Source organism: Panthera onca, chromosome D2 (assembly GCF_046562875.1).
Source record: "Panthera onca isolate mPanOnc1 chromosome D2, mPanOnc1 haplotype 2, whole genome shotgun sequence".
Taxonomy (NCBI): Eukaryota; Metazoa; Chordata; class Mammalia; order Carnivora; family Felidae; genus Panthera; species Panthera onca.
The window spans coordinates 29,369,062-29,393,321 of record NC_138349.1 but is presented as its reverse complement, the minus strand read 5'-3'; the positions used below and the strand labels follow the sequence as shown (position 1 = coordinate 29,393,321).

The 24,260-nt window shown below is 38.1% G+C and overlaps 1 protein-coding gene and 1 pseudogene across 2 annotated transcripts in view; one reads left to right on the top strand and one right to left on the bottom strand.

Annotated features, from left to right (window-relative positions):
• Window positions 1-16,579, top strand: part of ENTPD7 (ectonucleoside triphosphate diphosphohydrolase 7) — a 44,812-nt gene extending 28,233 nt beyond the window's left edge. For both annotated transcript variants that reach the window (XM_078434716.2, XM_078434715.2), the window contains 7 exons: window positions 282-338; window positions 4,172-4,305; window positions 7,542-7,708; window positions 10,012-10,336; window positions 12,171-12,256; window positions 13,068-13,229; window positions 14,675-16,579. In XM_078434716.2, the coding sequence (XP_078290842.1) occupies window positions 282-338; window positions 4,172-4,305; window positions 7,542-7,708; window positions 10,012-10,336; window positions 12,171-12,256; window positions 13,068-13,229; window positions 14,675-14,906 (1,163 nt within the window). In that variant the 3' untranslated portion in view covers window positions 14,907-16,579. The remainder of the gene's footprint in view (window positions 1-281; window positions 339-4,171; window positions 4,306-7,541; window positions 7,709-10,011; window positions 10,337-12,170; window positions 12,257-13,067; window positions 13,230-14,674) is intronic.
• Window positions 8,677-9,878, bottom strand: LOC144613222 (receptor-binding cancer antigen expressed on SiSo cells pseudogene; annotated as a pseudogene).
• Window positions 16,580-24,260: the final 7,681 nt, after the last annotated feature.

Sequence of the window (24,260 nt, the reverse complement as noted above, 5' to 3'; positions counted from 1 at the left end):
GCCTGACGCGGGGCTGGAACTCACAGACCGCGAGATCATGACCCGAGCTGAAGTCGGACGCTTAACCGACTGAGCCACCCAGGTGCCCCAGAATGCAAATCATTTTAAAAGGGGAAAGCATCACAAGATAAGAGATTTTGAATTCATACACTAAGAGTATGGAATAAAATAGTATCATCACTTTTTTCCTAAGAAAAGGAGGAAAAGAACAGCCCTGGGAGAGGTGTATACATGGCATAACAATAGAGAATTAAGCATGGGCTTTTATGTTTCTTACCTAGGAGTTTATGCATGGATTGGAATCAACTTTGTTTTGGGAAGATTCGACCATGAGGATGGTGAGTAATGTTGTTATCTTAAGACAGTTCTAAGGACTGAACGAAGGTTTATGTTGTAACCTGTCAGTGTAATATAAGTGCCACATTTGAGTGATTTTTCTTTCTTTTTTTTAAAAGTAAAGATGCTTCATTTTCCAGTCCTACTTCCCCTTCTTTTATTTCTTTTTAAATTTTTAATATGGAAAGTTAGAAACATTTACAGAAGTAAATAATAATAAAATGAATTTCCATGAGCCCATTACTCAGACTCAACACTAATTAGTGGTTGGTCAGTTTTTTGGCTCCACCCTCCCTCCATACGACACAGGTTTTTTTCCTTTTGGATTTTAAAAAGCAAACCCCAGACATATCGTTTTATCTTCTTGTACTTCAGCGTTTATCTCTCACCAATGAGGAGCTTCAAAACAACTGAAATATCCACAATGCCATTCTTAAATTTAAAAAAGTTAACAATTTCTAGTATTGTGTAACATCTATCTAATACCCAGGTAGAGACTTCCTTTATTGTATCAAGAATATTTATTTGTAATTGTCTTGTTAAAATCAGAATCTGAACAAGGATCATAATTACATTTGATTGATAAGTTTCTTTATAACAGCTTTCCCCCTCCCACCTCTTTTCCTCAAATCATTCATTAAAAACACAAAAACAAAACTGGCTCACTTGATAGAATGAAATTACCACATTCTTAATTTGATTGACTAAATTTTTGTGGGGTCTTAAACATGCTTCTCATCCCTCCTTATGTCTTATAAATTGGAGATTAGATACAGAAGCTTGATTAGACACCGATTCAATTCCTTTGGCAAGAATAAATAATAAATAAAGATTGGCACTAAGTGTTTCCTACTACATCACATCAGAAGTTTTATAAGGTCTGCTTGTCCCACTTCAGTCACGTTAAGACTGATCAGGTTTCAGGGTTCAGGTATTGTCAGCCTGATCTAATCTATTACGAAAATTCTCCAGCCACTTTTCACTTAATGGTTATAGTAGCCAATTGTGATTGTTGTTTAGATTCGTTTTTTCATTAGAGGTTGCAAAATAGTTATTTTTATAATTCCTGCATTTCTTCTGCATTTAACAGTTGGGGTTTTTATATAACAAAATTTTCTTCATTAACTATTTGATTATCCTGGAATACAGTTCTAAATGGAAAGACAGGATAGATCTTTCATTCTTCCATTTATCAAGTTTTTGATTAATGAGTTGATGTCCTAGCAACTTCCAAAGGTAACTAGTGAAGTTGTTTTTCAGTATCATTATGAGTTTGTAGATTTTAATGTGCTTGATGCATCGTAGTCCATTGCATCATCATTCTTTTCAGTGCTCAAATTACACCATCATTGGCCAGTTGGAGCACCTATAGGTTGGCTTCTGTACCTTTTAACATCCCAATAGTCTTTTATATTTCCCTTGCTTTTTGGCACACTAAGGTACATTCCATGCTTGTCTTGTATTTTTTCTACCTTAGACCTAGCATCAGACATTTTTTAAGGAGCCCTGGTTTCTTTTATTGGAAAATGATATTTAGAGACCATGGATGCCAGGAGTGCTTATTGCTCCTAGATTATACTTACTTCTAGGCCCTTTCCGTACAGAGCTAGAAAATACGTATTTTTAGAAAGAGAAAAAGAAATCATGATAGTTCCAATTCATATTTAAGATTATAAGGTTATACAAAGAGGTGAAAAATCCATACACTGAAAACTGTAGAAAACTTATGAAAGAAATTGAAGAAGGCACACAAAAAAATCGAAAAATATTCCATGCTCCTGGATTGGAAGAACAAATATTGTTAAAATGTCCATACTACCCAAAGCAATCTAAATATTCAATGCTATCCCTATCAAAATAACACCAGCATTCTTCACAGAGCTAGAACAAACCATCCTAAAATTTGTATGGAACCAGAAAAGACCCCGAATAGCCAAAGCAATCCTGATAAAGAAAACCAAAGCTGGAGGCATCACACTCCCGGACTTCAAGACGTATTATAAAGCTGTAATCATCAAGACAGTATGGTACTGGCACAAAAACAGACCCTCAGATGAATGGAACAGAATAGAGAACCCAGAAATGGATCCACAAACATATGGCCAATTATTCTTTGACAAAGCAGCAAAGAATATCCAATGGAATACAGTCTCTTGAGCAAATGGTGCTGGGAAAACTGGACAGTAACATGCAGAAGAATGATCCTGGACCACTTTCTTACACCATACACAAAAAATAAACTCAAAATGGATGAAAGACCTAAACGTAAGACAGGAACCCATCAAAATCCTAGAGGAGAAAGCAGGCAAAAACCTCTTTGACCTCAGCCCCAGCAAGTTCTTACTCAACATGTCTCCAGCGGCAAGCAACACAAAAGCAAAAATGAACTATTGGGACCTCATCAAACTAAAAAGCTTCTGCACAGCAAAGGAAACAATCAGCAAAACTAAAAGGCAACCGACAGAATGGGAAAAGATATTTTCAAACGACATATCAGATAAAGGGTTAGTATCCAAAATCTATAAAGAACTTAGCAAACTCAACACCCAAAAAACAAATAATCCAGTGAAGAAATGGGCAAAAGACATGAATAGACACTTCTCCAAAGAAGACATCCAGATGGCCAACTGACACATGAAAAAATACTCAACATCACTCATCATCAGGGAAATACAAATCAAAACCACAATGAGATGCCACCTCACACCAGTCAGAATGGCTAACATTAACAACTCGGGCAAGACTGCAGAGAAAGGGGAACTCTTTTGCACTGCTGGTGGGAATGCAAACTAGTGCAGCCACTCTGGAAAACAATATGGAAGCTTCTCAAAAAGTTAAAAATAGGACTACCGTATGACCCAGCAATCACACTACTAGTTATATATCCAGGGGATACAAGTGTGCTGTTTCAGAGGGGCACATGCACCCCAATGTTTATAGCAATGCTATTGACAGTAGCCAAAGTATGGAAAGAGGCCAAATGTCCATCAACAGATGAATAAAGATGTGGTGTATATATATATATATGCACAATGGAGTATTACTCAGCAATCAAAAAAATGAAATCTTGCCATTTGCAACAACATGGATAGAACTAGAGGGCATTATGCTAAGCAAAACTAGTCAGAGAAAGACAAATATATGACTTCACTCATGTGGAATTTAAGATATAAAACAGATGAACATAAGGGAAGGGAAGCAAAAATAATATAAAAACAGGGAGGGGGACAAAACAGACTCTTAAATACAGAGAACAAACTGAGGGTTGCTGGAGGGGCTGTGGGTGAGGGGATGGGCTAAATGGGCAAGGGGCATTAGGGAAGACACTTGTTGGGATGAGCACTGGGTGTTTTACATAGGGGATGAATCTATAATCTCCTAAAATCATTATTGCACTATATGCTAACTAACTTGAATATAAATTAAAAATAAATTAATTTAAAAAAGATTATAAGGTTGTTGCTTAATATTGTTGAGTTTATACCTGTATGGTTTTTTCTTTTATGCTGAGTATTTGTTCCTAAATATATTAATATAAACATTTATTTGCTTTATTTCATAACATGTTTAATGGCTTAAAAAATTATTATCAATAAGACTACTACAATGCAGTTTAAGATATTTATTTGCTTCTGTTGTCAGTAAGATACATCCTATGAGGGATATAGTAAAAATGTTACTTGAAAGAATTCTCTGTAATACATAGTTGATACAGTGAGATTAATTTATTTCAGTTTGCTCTTCATTTTTTAAGGGATTTCTATTTTGATTTTTTTTTTCATTTTTGATTTGTTTTTTAATTACTAGGCCTTTTCTTTTCCCTTATTTATTTCAGAATCAGATGCTGAGGGTCCCCAGGAATTGGCAATAGGGCGCAGAAGGACAGTAGGGATACTAGATATGGGAGGAGCCTCTCTCCAAATTGCTTATGAAGTTCCTACCTCAGCCTCTGTCCTTTCTCCGAAACAGGTATTTTACCTTTTAGGGATATTGGGTTGCTACAAATGCCAGTATTTGGGAAAGAAGGTCACTGTTTTTTGACTTAGACCAATTTGCATGGGTCCAAATATTTGTTCAGATACTCGCTAGCTTACATTATCTTGGTTAGGTTACCTCTCTGAGCTTTAATCTCCTCCTATATGAAAAGAGAATAATAATAGTATCCACTTCATGAAGTTGGGAAGATGAAATGACACCATGTGTGTAAAACACTTGACAAACTTTCCAACATGTGCTAAATGTTTAATGTATTTTAGCAGTTATACTCCCTGTCTCCTGGGACTGCTGGAAGATTAAACATGATAATTCATATAAAGCCCAGAGTACAGTATTTGGTACATACTTGTTCATTAAATGTTATTTTCTTTCCCTTACTTGTGATTCCATTCTTGTGCTTCTAAATTCCTTACCTGACTAGAATGTAAAGAATATATGTATCTTGAGGGAAGAGTTTTATCATAGGAAAAAGAGCTGCAGACAGTTTTTAAACACCTATTGTGTGCAAGGAATGAGACATATTGTACTGCCCCCAAAAACTTATTATAATCTATCAGTGAAGACAGCCTGTGATAACAGGCAGACTATGGAAGTACTAAAATTTGATCTAAACCAGGGTTTCTCATCATTGGCACTATTGACAGTTTGAGCTGGATAAATCTTTGTTGTCGAGAGCTGTCCTGTGCATAATATGGTGTTTAGCAGCATCCCTGGCCTCTACCAGATATCAGTAATGTCCCCACTCTACTCGTCTACTACATGAATGGGAGTCATGCTGGCTTCGTGGCAAGTAAGGTATTTACCTGGGCCCTGGGTGATAAGTAGGCTTTTGCATTTGACGGTTGAGGAAGGCCACCTTTATGGAGGAAATAGTATGCACAAGGGCACAAAGAAAGCAGCAAAGAGCTCAGAATGTCCAAGAAACGTTGAATAGCCTGTTGTAGTATAGAATTTTCCAGTATAGTAAGTCTAGGAAGGTAAGATGAAGTTAAATTGTAAGGAGTCTTGGGTGCTTATGCTAGGGAATTTCACTTTTATTTCTATAGATGGAGGAGAATCAGCAAAGGTTTTTGAGTAGGGCAGTCATATGGGCCTCAGTTTCATCATCTATGAAATAATTAAATTCTGAAGGTCCTTTTCAGCTCCATTATGTGACTGATAATAGATCCAATCTGTTTTTTTAGGAAAATAATTTTGTTGTCTGTATGAGAAAGAAATGTAGGTCAGGGAACCTTGGGTAAGAGGTAATAAGGGCTGAACTAGGCAATGTAAGTGGAAATGGAATGGAGGGCACAGATCTCAGGGGTATTTTGGAAAAAACAAAACAAAACAGTGTAATGTAATGGTGTGGGTAGGGCAGAGAGGGATACTGAGTGATGCTGAGGTTCCCACCTAGGTACCTGGTAGGGTAAGGAATTCAGTCACTGAGAGAGACCCCAGGGTAAAGGGTGGGTTGATGCTAAGCAAATGAGTATGGTCTGGAGATTCAGGTGAGAACAGTTTTCTGGTCTCTAGCCCAAGTCCTTGTAACCAATGAATTCAGTTTTAAGTATGATGAATTTGAGATCTCTGAGGAGCATATATGCCTAAATATCCAGCAAGATTGTTGGAAATGTGGGTTTAACAATCAGAAGGGGTCTGTGCAAGGGTTGGAAATTTGGGGAACGAGGTTGTAAGACATTTTAGTCTTTATTTGTTAATATGTAGTCAACAGGTAAAATGAAGGCATTGTTCTGGTAAGTGGCACTTATCCTTAAAGTCTTAAATAAAAGACTTTTTTGTTTGTGCAGATTTAGAAAGCAACACTAGTATAGAAAGTATACTTGGAAGCAACAAGTTAGATGTAGCCTGGTAATATAACGGTCTTACAGATGGATTTTAGGGCTTGGTAAATAACGAAAGGAACAATGAGACGAAGTACAATAGTGCTTTAAAAAATATAAGTAATCCTAAGTGCCTAAAGTGGTTTTTTTGGTACAATTCACAAAGTTGTGCACACTCAAAAAGTAATGCAACCACCACTATCGAATTCTAGAACATTTTCATTACCCTGAAAAGAAACCCCACATTCATTAGCAGTCACTTGCCATTCTCCTCCCTCTAGCTCCAGCAACCACTAATCTGCTTTATGTCTCCTGTGGATTTGCCTCTTCTGAGTACTTCACATAAATGGAATCATACAATATGTGACGTTTTGTGTCTGGCTCCTTTCACTTAGCAAAATATTTTCAGGGTTCATCTCTGTTGTAGCATGGATCAGAACTTCATTTCTCTTCATGGTTGAATAACCATATGACCATGTCATATTTTGTTTATGCATTCATCAGATGATGGACTTTTGGATTTTTGTTTCCAGTTTTTGACTATTATGGATAATGCTGCTGTGAACATTCACATATACATTTTTGATTAGTCATACTTTTCAGTCCTCTTATATATATACTTAGTGAAATTACTGGGCATAATAGCATTTTCATTAATTAAAAATAAATACATTCAAAACAATAATTTAATTTTACAACAGTATGTACAAATATATGTTACATTAAGCACATTAGAATGTGGGGGTAGGAATGGGGGTGAGTATGAGGATAAAAGGAAGTAAATAGACAAAACAGAAATGGGGCTTTGCCATGGTAATGAGCCGTGAACTGAGGAGTATGATTAACTCAAACCATGGACTGAAGTCAAAAAAAAAAAAAAAAAAAATAGACCATCTTTTCATTAGAGGTACTGTAAAATGGAACTTTCCCAGTCCTAGTCCCTGTCATAGGATACATTAAAGCTTCTTGAATAGAATTGTAAAAACCCATAGAATAGGTCTCAGGATGATCTTCCAAATTCCTGAAATTTATTTTTATCAAAAGATTTTTTCTTTCCTGATGATAAAAGTAGTACATTCTCATTTTGGCAAACTGGAAAATCTGAAAAGTACATGCAAGAAAATGACATTATCTGTAATGATTCTGCCTTGTATAGAACTACAGATCCTGTTGTCTCTAATTTGGTATTTAGTCTCTGTACTTTTTTGTTCAGGCTTGTCATTTTGTGTCTTTGTTGAAAATAATGTTATGAGAATGAAAGAATGCTATAAGATATTTTAAAGGGTAGTTACAGCACACGAAGACTGGTATATTGGTAACGTCATAGCTCTCTGTAAATCAACCAAAATGAAAATTCCCTTTTTTTCTCTTTACATTGTATTATAGGAAGAAGAAGCAAAGATCCTGCTGGCTGAATTCAACCTGGGCTGTGATGTGCAACACACTGAACATGTGTACAGGGTTTATGTCACAACCTTCCTGGGTTTTGGAGGCAACTTTGCCCGGCAGCGCTATGAAGATCTTGTGCTGAATGAAACCCTTACCAAAAATAGGTACTTTGGACATGGGGATCTGTGCCTCTGAAATAGAATGTTGTCAGGGTGCAGATATTAGCAAGAAATACTCATATTCTACTAAGATAGGTATGTCCTTGCCTCCCCCTCCTTCCTGACCACTCTCGTCAATGGGGTAGTGTCACTACTAATAGAGACCCTTCATTGGTATTCCCACTTGATCTAGGTTAGGGTGCATTCTGGTCTTTGCTCTTAGGACTCAGAAAAGTATAGCAGCTTACTGTGGTGATCTCTTGCTGTGTCCTTTTTCAGAAATGGTATCACAGGATAAGTGAGGCTAAGTTATTAATTTACAATGTGCAGTATAATGTAGTTCTTAGCCGTTCCCTCTCAGTAGAAGACATATTTGTTCACTTACAGTGGAGTTGCATCTTACGTGGGAGTGAGGCTCCATAGTGCGCATAAAAGATAAAAAGCATGTGAAGTTAGAAATAATCTTCACATTGTTCTCTCATTAAGTCCAGAATAGCCAGTTTTTCCTGCAGCGTGGACAGATCACTGATTCTTCGTTTGGCTACCACATGAAGTATTTAGACCATAATGTACAAATAGTTGTGGGTTTTTTTTTTCTTTAGTATTTAAAATTATTGTATCACTACGTGCGTTGAAGGAAGTATAAGACAGCAGAGGTTTTTTTCACAAAATTACTTACCCCATTTGTTTTGCTAGAAATACTAACTTGAAGAAATACCGCTATTGTATTAATTACAATTATGAATACGGCGATTTGTAATAATTGCTCCACAGCAGTTGTCTTCTTTGGGACCATAATAAAGAAAATACTGTCTCCTGATTCTTTTTTGTTTTTGTAAGTCTCGACTACCAAGAGGTCAAGGTGTTTTAGGAGACTCCTGTTATACCGGGTGATGGACGAATGCCTTAAAACCAAGCAGTGTGTTTGCATTCTGAAAATACTCTTCAGTCTGTACAGATGTTGCTTGGGCTGTGGAGCTCAGATCGCTCCTGCTGGCAGTCCAAAGAACAATTATGAAAGTTTTACACCAGTTTTGTTTTGTTCCATCTTTGCTAGCTGCTGTGTTTCCTTTTCCATTTCCTTCCTTTGTCGTTCTGCTGCCCTTTTCTCTTTGTCTGCTGTTTCCTGCCTCAGAACTTGCCAGGCTGTATCATGGCTGCCACCATGCATCAATATGTGCATTGGTATTTCTTGCCAGGTTCCTAATTGAGAAGACTGATCATTCATCTTGTGTAGCTGCTACTCTACTAGAGAAACCCATGCTTCCTGGGATGTCAAAATGTAATGGTTCTTTCTTCTTAATATGATTTTCTGAGTTTTTTTAATAGTTGGTGTCACATCCTTAAAATAGGTTCCAATTGTTCCAGAACATTTTGTTGTGTTGCCACGTTCCCAATCCCTCCTTCAGTCTTTACATCATGGAGGCTTCTTCATCCCAGGAAGTCCACCCTTCAACGACTGTCTGTTTAGGAACTGATGAATAATTAACTGCAGTTGGCAGAGTTATTTGGTCTCCACTAATTTCTGTCCTCGGTCAGATTTAATCTCTTCAGGAACGGGAATATTGTTGCTGGGCAAATGCAGACTTGAAACAGCCAGAACCATGTAATGGCCAGGATGGGGATTAGAACGTGCCCCAACCTGTCCCACCCCACGTGGGGCCAGGCAGGTCCTTCCTATGGCCAGCCCTTGTCACTGACCACTGACACATCCTTCTCCTCAGGAAACTCCTCCAACCTTCTCTCTTTACCTTCTCCCAGGTGTTTTGCTAAACGTTAGAACCACACTCAGTGTGGTGAGATCTTGGCACTTCTAAGAAGCAGTGGAATGAAGACTAGATTGAGACCAGCAGATTAATATCTCTAGTTTCACTATACATTGGGAAATATACATGTTGATTAAAAGGTTGAACAAAATTTGATCACTGCCATATTTCTCTCCTTATCTTCCTCCTTCCTCCCTTCCTTCCTTCCTTCCTTCCTTCCTTCCTTCCATCCATCCCTTCCATCCATCCCTTCCATCCATCCATCCATCCATCCATCCATCCATCCATCCCTTCCATCCATCCACCCACCCACCCACCCATCCTTCCTTCCTTCTTTCCTTTGTTTCTGCTAAATTGAATTTGCTTAAGTTAAATGTTCATGTGTTGTGACTGCATGGTTGATACTCCATGCTTGTTTCTAGGGATGCCATATAAAACAAGATATCTGTGAAGCACATTCTTTGACTAAGTTTCTTATAGGCATTTTTTAAAGAGGTTGAATACATTAGTGATGTGTTTTGTTTGTTATTGTCATTGTGGCAGGTTGCTGGGCCAGAAGACAGGTCTGAGTCCTGACAATCCATTTCTGGATCCCTGCCTGCCCGTGGGACTCACAGATGTGGTGGAGAGGAACAGCCAGGTGCTGCATATCCGAGGAAGAGGAGACTGGTCTTCTTGCGGGGCAATGCTGAGCCCCCTGCTGGCTCGCCCCAACACCAGCCAGGCCTCGCTGAATGGAATCTACCAGTCGCCAATTGACTTCAATAACAGCGAGTTCTACGGTTTCTCTGAGTTTTTTTACTGTACAGAGGATGTGTTACGCATCGGTGGCCGTTACCATGGGCCAACGTTTGCCAAGGCTGCTCAGGTAAATTATTTATAGTAAAGATGATTCATACCAGAAGCAGCCATTTCTCTATGCCTAACTTTGTGCCAGATGCTGTGCAAAGGGCTTTGTATGCCTGATTTCACTGATTTCTTCACAGGAGGAGCTCTGTGAACCTTCATTTTACAGATGAGAAAGTGGACTCAGAAGTTAAGGAGCACACTGTGCTGTACTATCTTCTAGTTCATTAAACTTAGGTTTCCATGTATGTCCTGATCACCCAAATTATCACCCAGCTCCAAAATCTTTGTGGTGGCTAATGGTTTTTCCTCTAGCTTTCCAGTAATCTTGTTTAATGTTTGTGGTCAAAAGTGTCATCCCCAGATATCTTTCCCCTCACTTGGTATTCTCAGTTGTAATGTGCTTTTGGAAATGAGGTCACACAGGTGGGCAAGTCCACTTTGATTTTCTTGGTTTGTCAGGAGGCCAGAGTGGTATATAGGGTCACTTGGAATATTAAAAAGATATTGGGAAAAGCAATGTCAGGGGAAGTACTATTTAAAACTAAAATGCAGAAGAAATAAAATTTCATTTAGAGCATATATAGGACATTAGCAGCTTATAGGCTTAAATCATTAGTTACCTGAACAGGTAAAAGTTTCTCTAGCTTTCTATAGCTCCTTTAATTTAGATTCATCTCTGAAGGTTTGCCTGTCTTTCTGATCTTGTAGAAGAGAAACTTATGGGAAGAATTTGACCTTATATTTTATTCTTTTCTTTCTGCTTTGTTACAGTTCTCTAGGGTTCTCTGGATAGAAGACTTCCAATTTAATAATGTCTGTACTATGTGTATTATTCTGTTCCCTAAAGGCAGTCCCTAAGAAATACTGAGGAAAACCTGGTTTGTATTTGTTCTTTCCTCTCCAGCCTCCAGGAATACACTTATATTCCTTTTCCTTTCTAGCATCTAGGGCTGCCTAACTGTTCATGGCCTACGTCCTTCTCTCATTTTAAAACTTCTTCAAATTCTGTTCCCTTGAACACCAAAGGGCTCAAGTTACTGCTTACTCAAATTGCTAGTGGCTTCATATGTTCTTTTTCCCAGGTGAAAGAGATAATTTTGTTCCCTTACTTTTTTTTTTTTTACTTTGACTCAACTGTTATTTTCCCAGTGATACCTTCCCTAGCAACCATATCCAAAACTGCAGCCCTCCCCAATTTCACCTATTTCCCTTTCCTGCTTTATTTTTCCATGATCATTTATGTCATGTAACACACTCTATATGTAAATGTGTACGTGTGTACATGTCTTATGTATGCATGCATGTATATAGTTATTGTCTGTTTTTTATCACTAGAATGTGAGCTTCATGAGGACAGAAAGTTTTGTCTGTTTTGTTCACTGCTAGATCTCCTGGCACCTAGAAAAGCACCTGGCACAAAGTAGACATTCAGAGGAAAGGAATGGTTCTTTGGGGAGAACTATAGCAGGGGAACAGGCCAGTGGTAGAATTTGACCATTATGTTCCATCTGCTTTACTTCCTCATCTTACATAGTGTAGAATGAGGCTCCCTTTGGCTTTGATGTTGCTATTTCTGGTCCTAACCTTACCCCTCTCTGAAGCCACAGAGGCTCAGGAGCCGTGTTGGGCTGGCTTTGTACTGGACTTGAGGTGATGGGAATAAAAAGGAGACCCGCAGGAACCTGTGTTCTGGCACTTGCTTTGCACAGTGTCCAGGGAATGAATGTGGCATTTCTGTTTTCCTTTGTCAACTAGTCGCCCACAAGTAACTTTAGACATGGAACAGCTGAGACTGTAGGGAAATTAGTTGTGCTTTAATTTCATGTTCTTCTGTTTCTCTTTGGTTGTTCCAGGATTACTGTGGCATGGCTTGGTCAGTCCTAACTCAGAGATTCAAGAATGGTCTCTTTTCATCACATGCAGATGAGCATCGACTCAAGTGAGTAGCTTCCTTTTTTCCCTAAGATTGGCCTGAAAACGCTGATGGCAGATTATAATGAGAGAGAGAGAGAGAACAAGCAAGAATACAGATGGAATTTTCTGTTGAAGGAGAATCGAGAATTTGATTTTTAGATTTTGATTTTCTGAGTGATAAGGGCCAAAATAGTGAGCCTATTTTAGTGAAGCCAGGGAAAACCAGGGTTACCAAAAGGCTCATTCCAAACGGTTTGAAATCAAAAGTGGTGTTTTTTTAAAGCTTTTAATTAAAATATTGAACATGCAGAAAAGTGGAAAGAACAGTAACATAAATCCTCACCCAGCTTCAACAAATACCAATATTTTGCCAGTTTGGTTCATCAGTCCTCCCATTTTGTAAACATTTTAGTTAATACATTTTAACCATAAACAAAAATAGAATGGTATAATGAATTTCTGTGTACCTATCACCCTGCTTCTCTGCTAACAGCTACCAACTTCTGGCAAATCTTATTTCATCTCTTTTCCCACCCTCTTACCACAATTGGGTTCTTTTGAAACAAATCCCAGACATCATGTAATTACAGCAGGCTCCTTAAAAATAAGGACTCTTATAAAAAGAAAGAAAAAAACACAGCAATATCATTATGGCATAATGGTGTTCCTGCACTTTTGTGGTAAACATCAAGATAAAGTAGGCTCAGATTTGGCTCCACCTAGAGGCGAGGAAGGTGAACTGGGGAGAGAGATCCTTTTTGACATCCAATGGGAGTATGTGGAAAGTATTCTTTTTTCTTCTTCTTCTTAAAAAAAAATATTGTTTTGTCACACAGATATCAGTGTTTTAAATCGGCTTGGATGTACCAAGTTCTTCATGAAGGATTCCACTTTCCCTATGACTACCCACACCTGCAGACAGCCCAGCTGGTATATGACCGAGAAGTTCAGTGGACACTGGGAGCCATTCTGTATAAAACACGATTCTTACCCCTCAGGTAAAGTGGACTGAACTGGCGTCTTGAACTTAGAGTATTGCTGTCTCAGAATAGGTTTCTTAAGTGACCGCTCTCCCTCAAAAATGCATCCAAATTAACTCCCTTTATTACTATCCCATGAACTATTATTACTAACCAGTTATGTTGAAACAGAAAGAAGGTTGAGAGTTTAATCCGGAGTCTGTTCTTTAGCTTCGCAATTTCAGGAATGCAGTTTTGTTTATGCATAATAAATCATTCTTTAGGATTGAGCACTTACTAACCAGTTCTAAGATTCTTACTGATAAACCAAAATTCATTCTTAGGTTATTGTAGAAAACATCTGACTAGAGAGCTAGGGAATGCTGGCTGTATAGAGCAGTCTTTCCTAATGGGTAGAGTCACTCTAGACATCATGTCATTGACTTGGAAGGCTTTTGGTGGGCCAGAATTTAGAACAAAGCACACAAGATGCTTTTAGGGGGGTATTGTCATTAAGCTATGATAGCCTGATGTCTTGCTCTATGTATATAAGATATTTGGGATAATGTTTAGGTACTCTCTCCCCTGTATTATTTCGGATAAACTAAAATGAATTTTTAATCTTTGCTGCCTGTTTCTTTAAACCCAATATTGTCAGAAACCAGGTAGCTGATAGATGTGAGAGAAGTGGGGAGCTGGAGAGTACGTGCTCTAGATGAAGGGCTGACTCCTATCATGCGGAAGTGCTGTCCCAGCATCTGCCAGTTGTCATTTGTCAGGACAAGCCAGAAATCCATATTTTATAAGCAGCGTTTCAGTTTGGAGATTCACATTTAGAGAAAACACTTCAGGTCGAACCAAACAAAAACGGATCCAGTATCTGGACCTCCAGACCGCAGCTTCTGTTCTAAGCAGGCAGGCTCCTGCACTTTGGTTTACATGTCTCCTCTTTTTTTTCCAGATTATAAAACAGTTGATCAGGCAACCACTTTCTTTAGATATATCCTAAAGAAAGCACAGGAAGCACAGCCAATTTTTTTAAGGATTTCAATACACTCTGATTTCTTGATTGGATTTAGGGACCACCCTATTCTTGTTAGAACCATAGTTACAAACTGTATGTATGTATTTACAGAATGGCATGGGACCACTGTTAAGACAATCAGTATTATAGGTGATCAGTCTTATCTCACTGTTCACTTTTTTGTCTTCTAATTTTGTCCCCATTCTGGAGGACGTAGGCCTGTGAGGAGAAAGAAAGTACAGGAGGAATCACATAGGCCTGTGAGGAAAAGAAAGTACAGGAGGAATCACATAGCAGTCCTAGGGCTAGAGACGTTCTTCAGCTTTACTTGCTCTGTGGAACTGGTATGAGCATATTTGCATGGATAGAATAAATGGCATAACACCACTGGCCTTTTAAATCCACATGAATGTTTTTCTTCGAAATTAACGTTACTTGTTACCTTCAAACTCTTGCCTAGGGATCTACGGCAAGAAGGTGTCCGGCAGGCCCATGGTAGCTGGTTCCGTCTCTCCTTTGTCTACAACCACTATCTCTTCTTCGCCTGTATCCTGGTGGTGCTACTGGCCATCATCCTGTACCTTCTGCGGCTACGCCGGATTCACCACCGACAAACTAGAACCTCAGCTCCATTGGACTTGCTGTGGATTGAGGAGGTGGTGCCCATGATTGGGGTACAGGTAGGGCCATGAGGCCGGACAAGGACATAGAAAGCTCGAGTACCCCAGGGTTGCTGCCCATTGACTTCCACCACTTTCTTGTACCGGCCTCAGATGCTGCTTTGCCTGACCTTGGGATATTTGGCCTTGGAATTTCTACCTTAATATCTACTTTAATTCCTTCTCAGTATCCAGGTCCTCTTCTCTAAGAGAAACCGGAATTTAGTCTGTGAAGAACTAAATAATGAGAGTTTGGTGCTAACAAAGAGGACCAACCTTAGTCCAACTGAAGCATGCTTCTACTCCTTTATCTGAGAGGTCTAGTGTGTTCCTGGCATCTAGACTTTCCCCCCTTGCTAAAGCATGAAGTTTGACATTCGGCAAACTGGAAGCCTGGTTGAAACCAAATTTGGAGCATCTGATACAAAGCCGAGGACATTCCAGCAAGTGCAGCAGCCCCTTCTTTCTCTGTAACAGAGATATCATTTATGTGGAGATCCACACCCTTTCATAGGGATCCAAGATATTTGCATTTCGCTGAAACAGATATGAACTTCCAGGCAACCAAAATAATATAGTTTCTTTGCTTACTTGACAAAGAAGCCGTTATGAGTGTGGTCCAAGATCCCTGACGTAGTGTTGCTGATGTTGATTATTATATGATTTTAAAAGGGTTTAGAACCCCTTCTAAATGAATGGTCAATCAAAGATTTTGACAGTATCTTATGTGATACCTGGTATGACCAGGATAGAAAACGTTTCTATGACTATATGCCTCACCGGCTGTTTGGGCATTAATTTTTCTTTTTGAGCCTTAAGTGTGCTTGTAAGATGGAGAAACTGATAGGGTTGGAGATCTGGATTTGTCTGGTTTTAAGTCACTGTCTCTAGGCCTATTTTTATGAGCCCCTTTACAGGAAAACAAACAAAAAAAAGAGTTCTTTTATTTCACTACGGTCAATATGTAGTTTGGGAAGGGGGGTGTATTTGTTGTTTTTAAAGAAGGAAAGAACAACAGTATCAGGAGAATGGGCAAAGGCAATAAAATCCAAGGTCTTAATTTATTAATGTTTTCTGAGAAATAGAAATTTTCCCAATTTGACTCTTGGAATGTCTGAAAAGAAGCAAATTCTAAACTTTGAAAAACATAGATATATCTGTTAGTAAGCCACGTGGTGTCTTTCAGAACATTTGTAGAGTTTGCTCAGTCACAGACCACATTTCCATTAATGAGGAGAGAAGAAAGCCATACTATTACATTTTAATCCACTACCCTTCAGGAGCTTTGTTCCTCCTCTACATGTAGCCTTTAAATCGCATGAGGATTTCTTTTTCATCAACTCGCATCTTCCCCTATGGGATCTTCTTCATACTTCATCCTTCCCTGTATGCAGCCTTGAATGTCCTGCCCAAGAATATGCTCCCAGACTTGAAAGAGCTTTCTTTTCTGTCACTTTATTTTTACGATTAGATGAGTAGAGGGAATCATCTCTGCCTTTAATGGGGAAAAAGTTGGAAATATTAAAACATAAATTTCCACACTGGGAACCGGAAGGAATTAAATGCCTCATAAAACAGAGAAAAATAAGCCGAGATCCTCCTAGAAATAAATTGAGATGAAAATAAGTATGCTGTTAGTTGGTAGGTGAAGAGATGATGAGTCTTAAATTGTTTTCAAATTAAATAAAAATGGATCTAGCAAAAGAGTCTTATAGTTCCCTGTGGAAATATTTTTTACTTTTCATTAGGGTTCATGTCACAGCAATTTCCTTTAATTTTTAAGACTTCTAAATTTCCTTGATCTTCTTTGACTTCTTATCTTTGTGTCACTGCCAAGTGAGCCCTCGCCTTGTGATGGCTGCTTATAAATAATGTCCGAATGTGGTTTTTGCTAGCCAGTGCCTCCTGAGGTACTCTTTCTTTTTCCCTCATCTTGGTTTCCAAATACTATTTTTTGGTTTTCTTGTAAGATCTGGTCAATGATCTTGTCAAAAGCTACCTAATTGGCTAATAGTGATCACATTCGTGTGCTCAAAATTTAGCTGAAGCAGGGAGGAGGTGGTGATGAATCCAGTTTGAAAGCTCTTATTAATGAAGTTATTCTTCCTCCTGGTTATAACATTTGTTAAGCATTTAGTGTGTATCACATACTTTTAAGAATTTGTGTATATTATTTAATCATTATGACAGCCTTTCAGATTGATACTACTTTTTGTGTTCTTTTTATAATTGAGAAACTCAGGATACCCTATGCTTATCATTTTTTCTATGTAAATGTATTTCTTACTCTTAATTTATTCTAAATAGTTTTTGAGTTTTTGTTTAGTGTATTATATCCTGTTTATTACTTTGATCTTATGGGATCTGGGCTTGTCCTTGTTACCACGAGTATGACTTCCCAGAAACCCATGGTAGAAATGTAAGGAGCACAGATTTTTACCATATCCCTCAGAAAAACTAATATTTGTTGTTGATATTGGTTCCTGTGCTTCTGTCATTTGTTCCCAATTAATAATTTTGCATGAAATCTCATTAGTGAGAAACATAAGCCATTTGTTCTCCAAGAGCCAATTACTTCTACATATTGCTGTCTCCTAAGAGTCTGTCTCCCTTGTAGAACCAGTCTACCTTGCCTCTACACCTCTTTTTGCCCTTGGTTGTTAAAGATTTTTTAAGATCTCTATTGCATTTCTGCACTTTTCAGTAGTCTCCTTGTGAAGATAATTACAGTTTCATTAAATTCACATCCCACTCATTCCTTTGAATCTTACCAGCCAGTCTTCTTGATACCAGAAAAATGAATCTGAACTGCTTTAGTACTTTTATCATTAGTGAGACAGGTCACAGATGTCAAAATCAGAGTCCGTGCTGATAGGAGTTGTGATGCTTTATTAGCCTTACAATGGCACAACCCATCACTTTTCTCTGACTTCTTATTACTAGAACATAATGAAAATAGGTATAATACTCAGTTATATAGCATTACATTGACTTAAGTTGCAGTTAACTCTAAGCCAGATTTTACCATCTTTGTCTCTGTACCTTAACTCCTTGAATTGACTTTCCTTGGTATAGGGAATTTAGTCACTTTCCAACAACCTTGTGTTTATCCTTTAATGTCATCCAAAGGATTCTGCCTCCCTCTCCTCAGCCTGACAGCTTTCTTTAACTTCCAGGGCCTTAGGCTGTGATTATTAAAATGTGGTTGATTGAGTCTGCCGTGCATCTGTTAAGCTCATCTTTTTAGTTATTAACATTTATTATCACATCCACATTTGTGTTGTTGAAGTATAGTTGACATATACTTGTTTCAAGTGTGGAACATAATGACTCTGTTTGTATACACTGCAACATGATCACCACAATGAATCTAGTTTCCCCCATCACCATATAAACTTATATGACATGCAACACAGTGTTATTGACTGTAGTCACCATGCTGAACATTACATCCCATGACATGACTTATTTATTTTATGACTGGGGTTTGTACCTCTTGACTCCCTTCTTCCATTTTGCCAGTCCTCCTTCTCCCCTGACTCTGGCAACCTCCAATCTGTTCTCTGCATTTATGAGTTTTGTTGTTTTTTTGGTTCCACATATAAATGAAACCATGTGGTGTTTGTCTTTCTCTGACGTATTTCATTTAATGTAACACCCACAAGGTCCATCCATGTCACAAATGGCAAGATTTCATTCTTTTTTATGGCTGAATAGTATCCCTCTGTGTGTGTGTGTGTGTGTGTGTGTGTGTACACACATCTTTATCCACTCATCCATCAGTGGACACTTTGGTTGTTTCCTTATCTTGGCTGTTGTGCATAATGCTGCAGTGAACATAGGAGTGCACATGTCTTTTTGAATTACTGCTTTTGTTTGTTTTTTCTTTTTGTCTTCTCACCATTTTTAAAAAATTTTCATATTAAATATAATTTATTGTCAAATTGGTTTCCACACAACACCCAGTGCTCATCCCAACAGGTGCCCTCCTCAATGCCCATCACCCACTTTCCCCTCTCCCCCACCCCCCCATCAACCCTTGGTTTGTTCTCAGTATTTGAGAGTCTCTTATGGTTTGCCTCCCTCCCTCTCTCTGCTTTCATTTTCTTCAGATAAATAGCCAGAAATGAACTTGCCAGAAATAACCAGAAATGGAACATGGTAGTTCCATTTTTAGTTTTTTGAAGAACCTCTCTACTGTTTGCCATTGTGGCTGTACCAATTTACATTCCCACCAAAAGTGCACAATAGTTCCCTTTTCTCTACATCCTCACCGACACTTGTCATTTCTTATCTTTGTGATAATAGCCATTCTGATAGGAGTGAGAGGATATATCTCATGGTTTTGATTTGCATTTCTCTGATGATTATTGAGCATCTTTCATGTACCCGTTGACCATCTGCATGTCTTCTTTGGACAAATGTCTGTTCAGGTCCTCTGTCCATTTTTAAATCAGATTGTGTTTTGTTACTAAGTTGTAGAAGTTCTTTTTGTAATTTGGATATTAACCCCTTATCAGATTTATGATTTGCAAATATCTTCTGCCGTTTAGTATCTTGCCTTTTTATTTTGGTGATGGTTTCCTTTGCTGTGCAGAAAGCTTTTTAGTTTGATACAATCCCATTTGTTTATTTTGGTTTTTATAGTCATTGCCTTTGGAGTTAGATCCAAAAAATTCTCACCAAGAATGATGTCAAGGAGCTCACTGCCTGTTTTCTTCTAGGAGTCTTATGGTTTCTGGTCTTATATCCAGATCTTTAATCCATTTTAAGTCAATTGTTGTGTATGGTGTAAAATAGTGGTCCAGTTTCATTCTTTTCCATGTGGCTGTCCAGTTTTTCCAACACCATTTATTGAAGAGACTTTCATTTCCCCACTGTGTATTCTTGCCTCCTTTGTTGGAAATTAATTGACCATACATTCAAAGATTTATTTCTGGGCTCTCTATTCTGTTGTATTGATCGAGCGTCCATTTTTATGCCAATACCATATTGTTTTGTTTACTATAGCTTTGTGATACAGTCTGAAATCAAGGGGCATGATGCCTTCACATCCATATTTTCATTTTTGAAATAAAATAACTTCTACTTATCGGTATTATCTAAATAGATGCTCTCCCTACCCCTATTAACATGCTTTTGTTTTGCTTTTTGTCAGGAGTGAAAGACAAGTGGGTGGTATGATTTAAGGAAAAGAAGACTGGACTTTACAAATAGCCGGTTTGGATTCTTAGTCCTGGCTTTGTCACTGACTAGCTCTGGTACTCTCTAGGCAAGTCACTTGCCCTCTCTGGTTCTTTTTTCATCTATAAAACAAGGTGGCTAGACAAGATGCTCTGAGGCTAGTTCCAAAGGAAGAACTGTTGGCCTAAGGAACTAAAGGCAGGAGAAAATGTAGGAAAATGGTAAGAGTTTCAGGAACAGGATTTTGGCCTTTGGTTTAAAAGGACAGGATGACCAAGAGAGCTGGTGGTCCCCTCCTACTTTATCACTGACATTAAGGTTGATGGGAATGGAGTTTCCAACAGCAATCATTATACATAAATTTCAGAGGATGAGATTTTTACAGCTGGGATTTTAGAGTTCTGTCTTTTGTTAACCCCTTGGGTTTTATGAATGATAAAATTGAGGCCCAGAGCAGTAGTAATATGTGCAAAGTCTGAGTGAATGGTCTCCTGGATCCAGTTTTCTCTGGTTTCTGTACCACAGACACACACCTTTGACAGCTCCAATGAAGTTCTCATTGACAGAATCTTCCTGCAAGATTGTGTATTTCAAAGGAATCTATTCTTTATAATACAGCTGATTACAAGTAACCATGCCCAATCTTTATAACTGCTTCTGACATTCATTTGTGATGGCTTTGCTCACATTTAGGAATAAAATATGAAAGAAACACTTTGTTAGAAATGGCACCCAGTTGTTACCACATTTATTCTACCTTCTATATTTCTTTTAATCCTTTTACATTTTAGATGTTTCTTTTAAACAATTTGCTTAATTTTGTACAATTTTCTTAACCACAGCGTCTAAGCAATTCATTTGATGGTTATAATCAAAATTATTTAAAGTATAAAATGCCTATCAGATCTACCTCATTAATGAACTTGGCTGTATTTCTTGGGCAGTTCTCAGACTCCGTTACAGAAACAAAATGCTGTTTCTTTTTGCTGTCTTTAAACTTCTTTTTGTGCTAACTCAGAACTAGTATCTAATTTCCCTTTGTGCTGTGGTATATGATATGACTTCATTTGGGATAAAGAATTAAGGTAGAAGTAGCAACAGATACTTCAGATTCTCCCAGATTAGCTTCTTAGGTCATGCTTAGTGTGAGAGTCCTGCCGGTAGGGCCATATGCTCTAACTTGTGAGGATTTTGTTGGTGTTACAAAAAATATTAGTTAAAAAACAAGAGCTCTTTTATTATATACTAATATACTAATTAGTATATATACTAATATACTAATATACTAATAGACTTCCCTTGTATTATTACATAAGTGTTTTTCTTTTGCTATAATTCATTATTTCCAGTTTGTCAGTACCTACCATTATTAGAGGGACAGAGGAGGTCAACATCTGTTGACTCTGTGTTTCTCTGGAAGTCTGAGCACTAAGAAGTTCCTTTTATTTGTAAAATTGAGTTATTACTCATAAGGGTTTTTTACTTTTAAAGTGTATGCAATCACGGCCTGCCATTTTTATAAAAACCAAAGTTGAAAAAAACTTCTGAATCACAGGATGTTTATAGCCATGCATGTATGACTTCAGGCAAGCTGAGGACGTGTCTACTCCTGAGCCTCTCTTTTTTAAGTAGTGCAGCCACTTGTAGACCCTCTGGGGTCTACACTCTGTGCAGCCTACCACTCTGGTTCTCCAGTATCAAGGTAGCCCTGATGCTTTCAAAGAAGCCCTTCCTGCAGAGGACTTGCCAGAGTTTGGCCTGTTAAAACTGCTCGTGGTGAAGGCTCTGCGCCTTATTAGCTTCATAATGCTTTCTCTGCAAGTAAGGATCCTAGATGAATACTTTGATTTCTGGTATTGCTGTCATTATGTTGTGTTTGAAATTCTCATTCCACAATTCCTCTTTTGTTGGAGCCCTGAAGTATATGCCTTATCTCTGTTATTTCTGCCTTGAACAATGAACTTTGCAGTGTTGAAAGGCATCTTTTTATTATGACCCACAGCTAGACACTCCCTTCTCGCTTTCAAAAACTGAAGGCTGCTTATGTTGCATCACTTTTGGGGGTTGCTAAGATTGTATGGTTTTCGAATGCTTCACATTAAATAATTTTGCTCAACAGTTCTTAAAATTCTGTTAAATACTGTTACATCAGTGTTGAACAAAAAGTGCAATGCATATTAGAGATGTATTGTCTCTTCTGCAGGGACATAGGTATATGTGTTTCATATGCCTATATATAACCCACCATACGTACCAGAACTGGAAGAATTGCTACACATCAACTGGTTATCCTAACGTCGTGATCATCACTTTAGGCAGTAGCTAATTGTTACCTCCTCTACAATGGGACAGCATTTGTCAGTGTAAGTTAAAAACAAGAAAATTCTAGATTGATAAGAAAGCCAGGTGTTTTCATTTCTCTTGATGTTTTAAAAACAACTGACAGAATTATTGACAGATTTTAAGGGAAATTCATTTAATATTCTAGGTATATGATGACTTACTTTGAAAGAGGTGTCTTGGACCTCAATCGGTAATTATCCATTTTCCATTCATTCATGCAATATTTGGTATGTGTTTGGTGCTGGGAATAATGCAAACATAAAAATAATTCAGATAATCTCCATTTACCAAGAGCTCATAGATAGCCACAATACAGTTATACAGCTAAATGCAACCAGAATCGGTTTTTCCAAACTTACTCATACTTAATAAAAGAAAAATGAAGAAAAACATCTAGAACTTGAACTTATTCATTCATTGCTACATTGTTGGAGGGAACTTTAGAAACACCAGCATTTGGCTTTTTGGGTTGGGTTTGGGAGTCATGAGATGATGGATGGGAACCTGCATCTCTGACCGCAGTTCCCTTTAAGAATTCTATCTAGAAGAGGTGACATCCCATTAACACACTAATAGGATCAGATTAAATGAGATAGGGTTGGGCAAATTTGGAGGGGATGGAAATAAGCTGGTCAAAACTTCCTTTTTTTTTTTTTTAGAATATCATTTTTTTTCTTTTTAATATGAAATTTATTGTCAGATTGGTTTCCATACAACACCCAGTGCTCATCCCAAAAGGTGCCCTCCTCAATACCCATCACCCACCCTCCCCTCCCTCCCACCCCCCATCAACCTCAGTGGTCAAAACTTTCTAAGGTAACTGGTTTATTAGGGGCTAGGCCACGGTGTCTAAACTTGTCTGCATGTTGGAATGACCTAGGAAACTTAAAATTATGTCTATTACTGCTTCCAGAGATAATGATTTAATTGGTCTTAGGGGGAGCTTGGGCTTCAGGATTTTCAAAAATTCTAATTTGAAAAAAATTAGAAACTACCTCTAGCAATAGCATAAGCCCCGGGGTCATCCAGAATTTTTTTTTTTAATCAAAGACAAACTATTACTTTTGTTTTGCTAAGAACCACTTGAGGATGGTAGCTGTTAAGTCACAGTGAAACTCACAGAATACTGGAGTTGAAAAGGAATGGAGATCATCTCCTTGAGACTGTAAATGGGCAAACCTCAGTCCATTTATGGCTCCCAGATGTGTTCAGCCTGTGTCATGTACTAAAAAAAACCTGAAATTAGTTGCCAACCCTTGAGAGCTTTCACATAAAAATCTAAATGTTTTGTTTCTTTAAATAATCAGATCTGACAACTCTAGACCTATAGAGCAGCAACAGGCCAGAGCTCAGCAGTGGTTTAGTCGAATAGTTGGGACACCTGCTTTTCCACTTTTCTACTTTCCACTTTTCCTCACCAGCTGCACCCTAGTGGGCTTTTGTTTTGATCCGATTCTTGTCTTCTACAAAACTAAAAACTAGCTTTCTGCACCTTCTAGCCATTGTTCCCAGCTCTGCTCTGTCTGAATGTTCTACAGTTCAATGCCCCTACTTCCTTCAAGTATTCCCTGTGTGGTGTGAGTTCTGGACGACTCACCATCCTGGTCCCTTCCTCTGGAGACATACTTAGTAATCAGTGCCCTCCTTAAATGGGGTACCAATAGCAAAACACAGCACTTGCAACTGAAGTATTCTGAGTGCAGCTGTGACACTTCCATTGATGAAATCTGAAACACCACTAATTTTTATCAGTGTCATTACACTTTTGGTGCAAGTTGAGCCGATGGCCAACTGAAATCCCTGTCTTCTTTATATGAAATGATAGGATGCCAGGTTTCTCTATCCCAAACTTATACAACC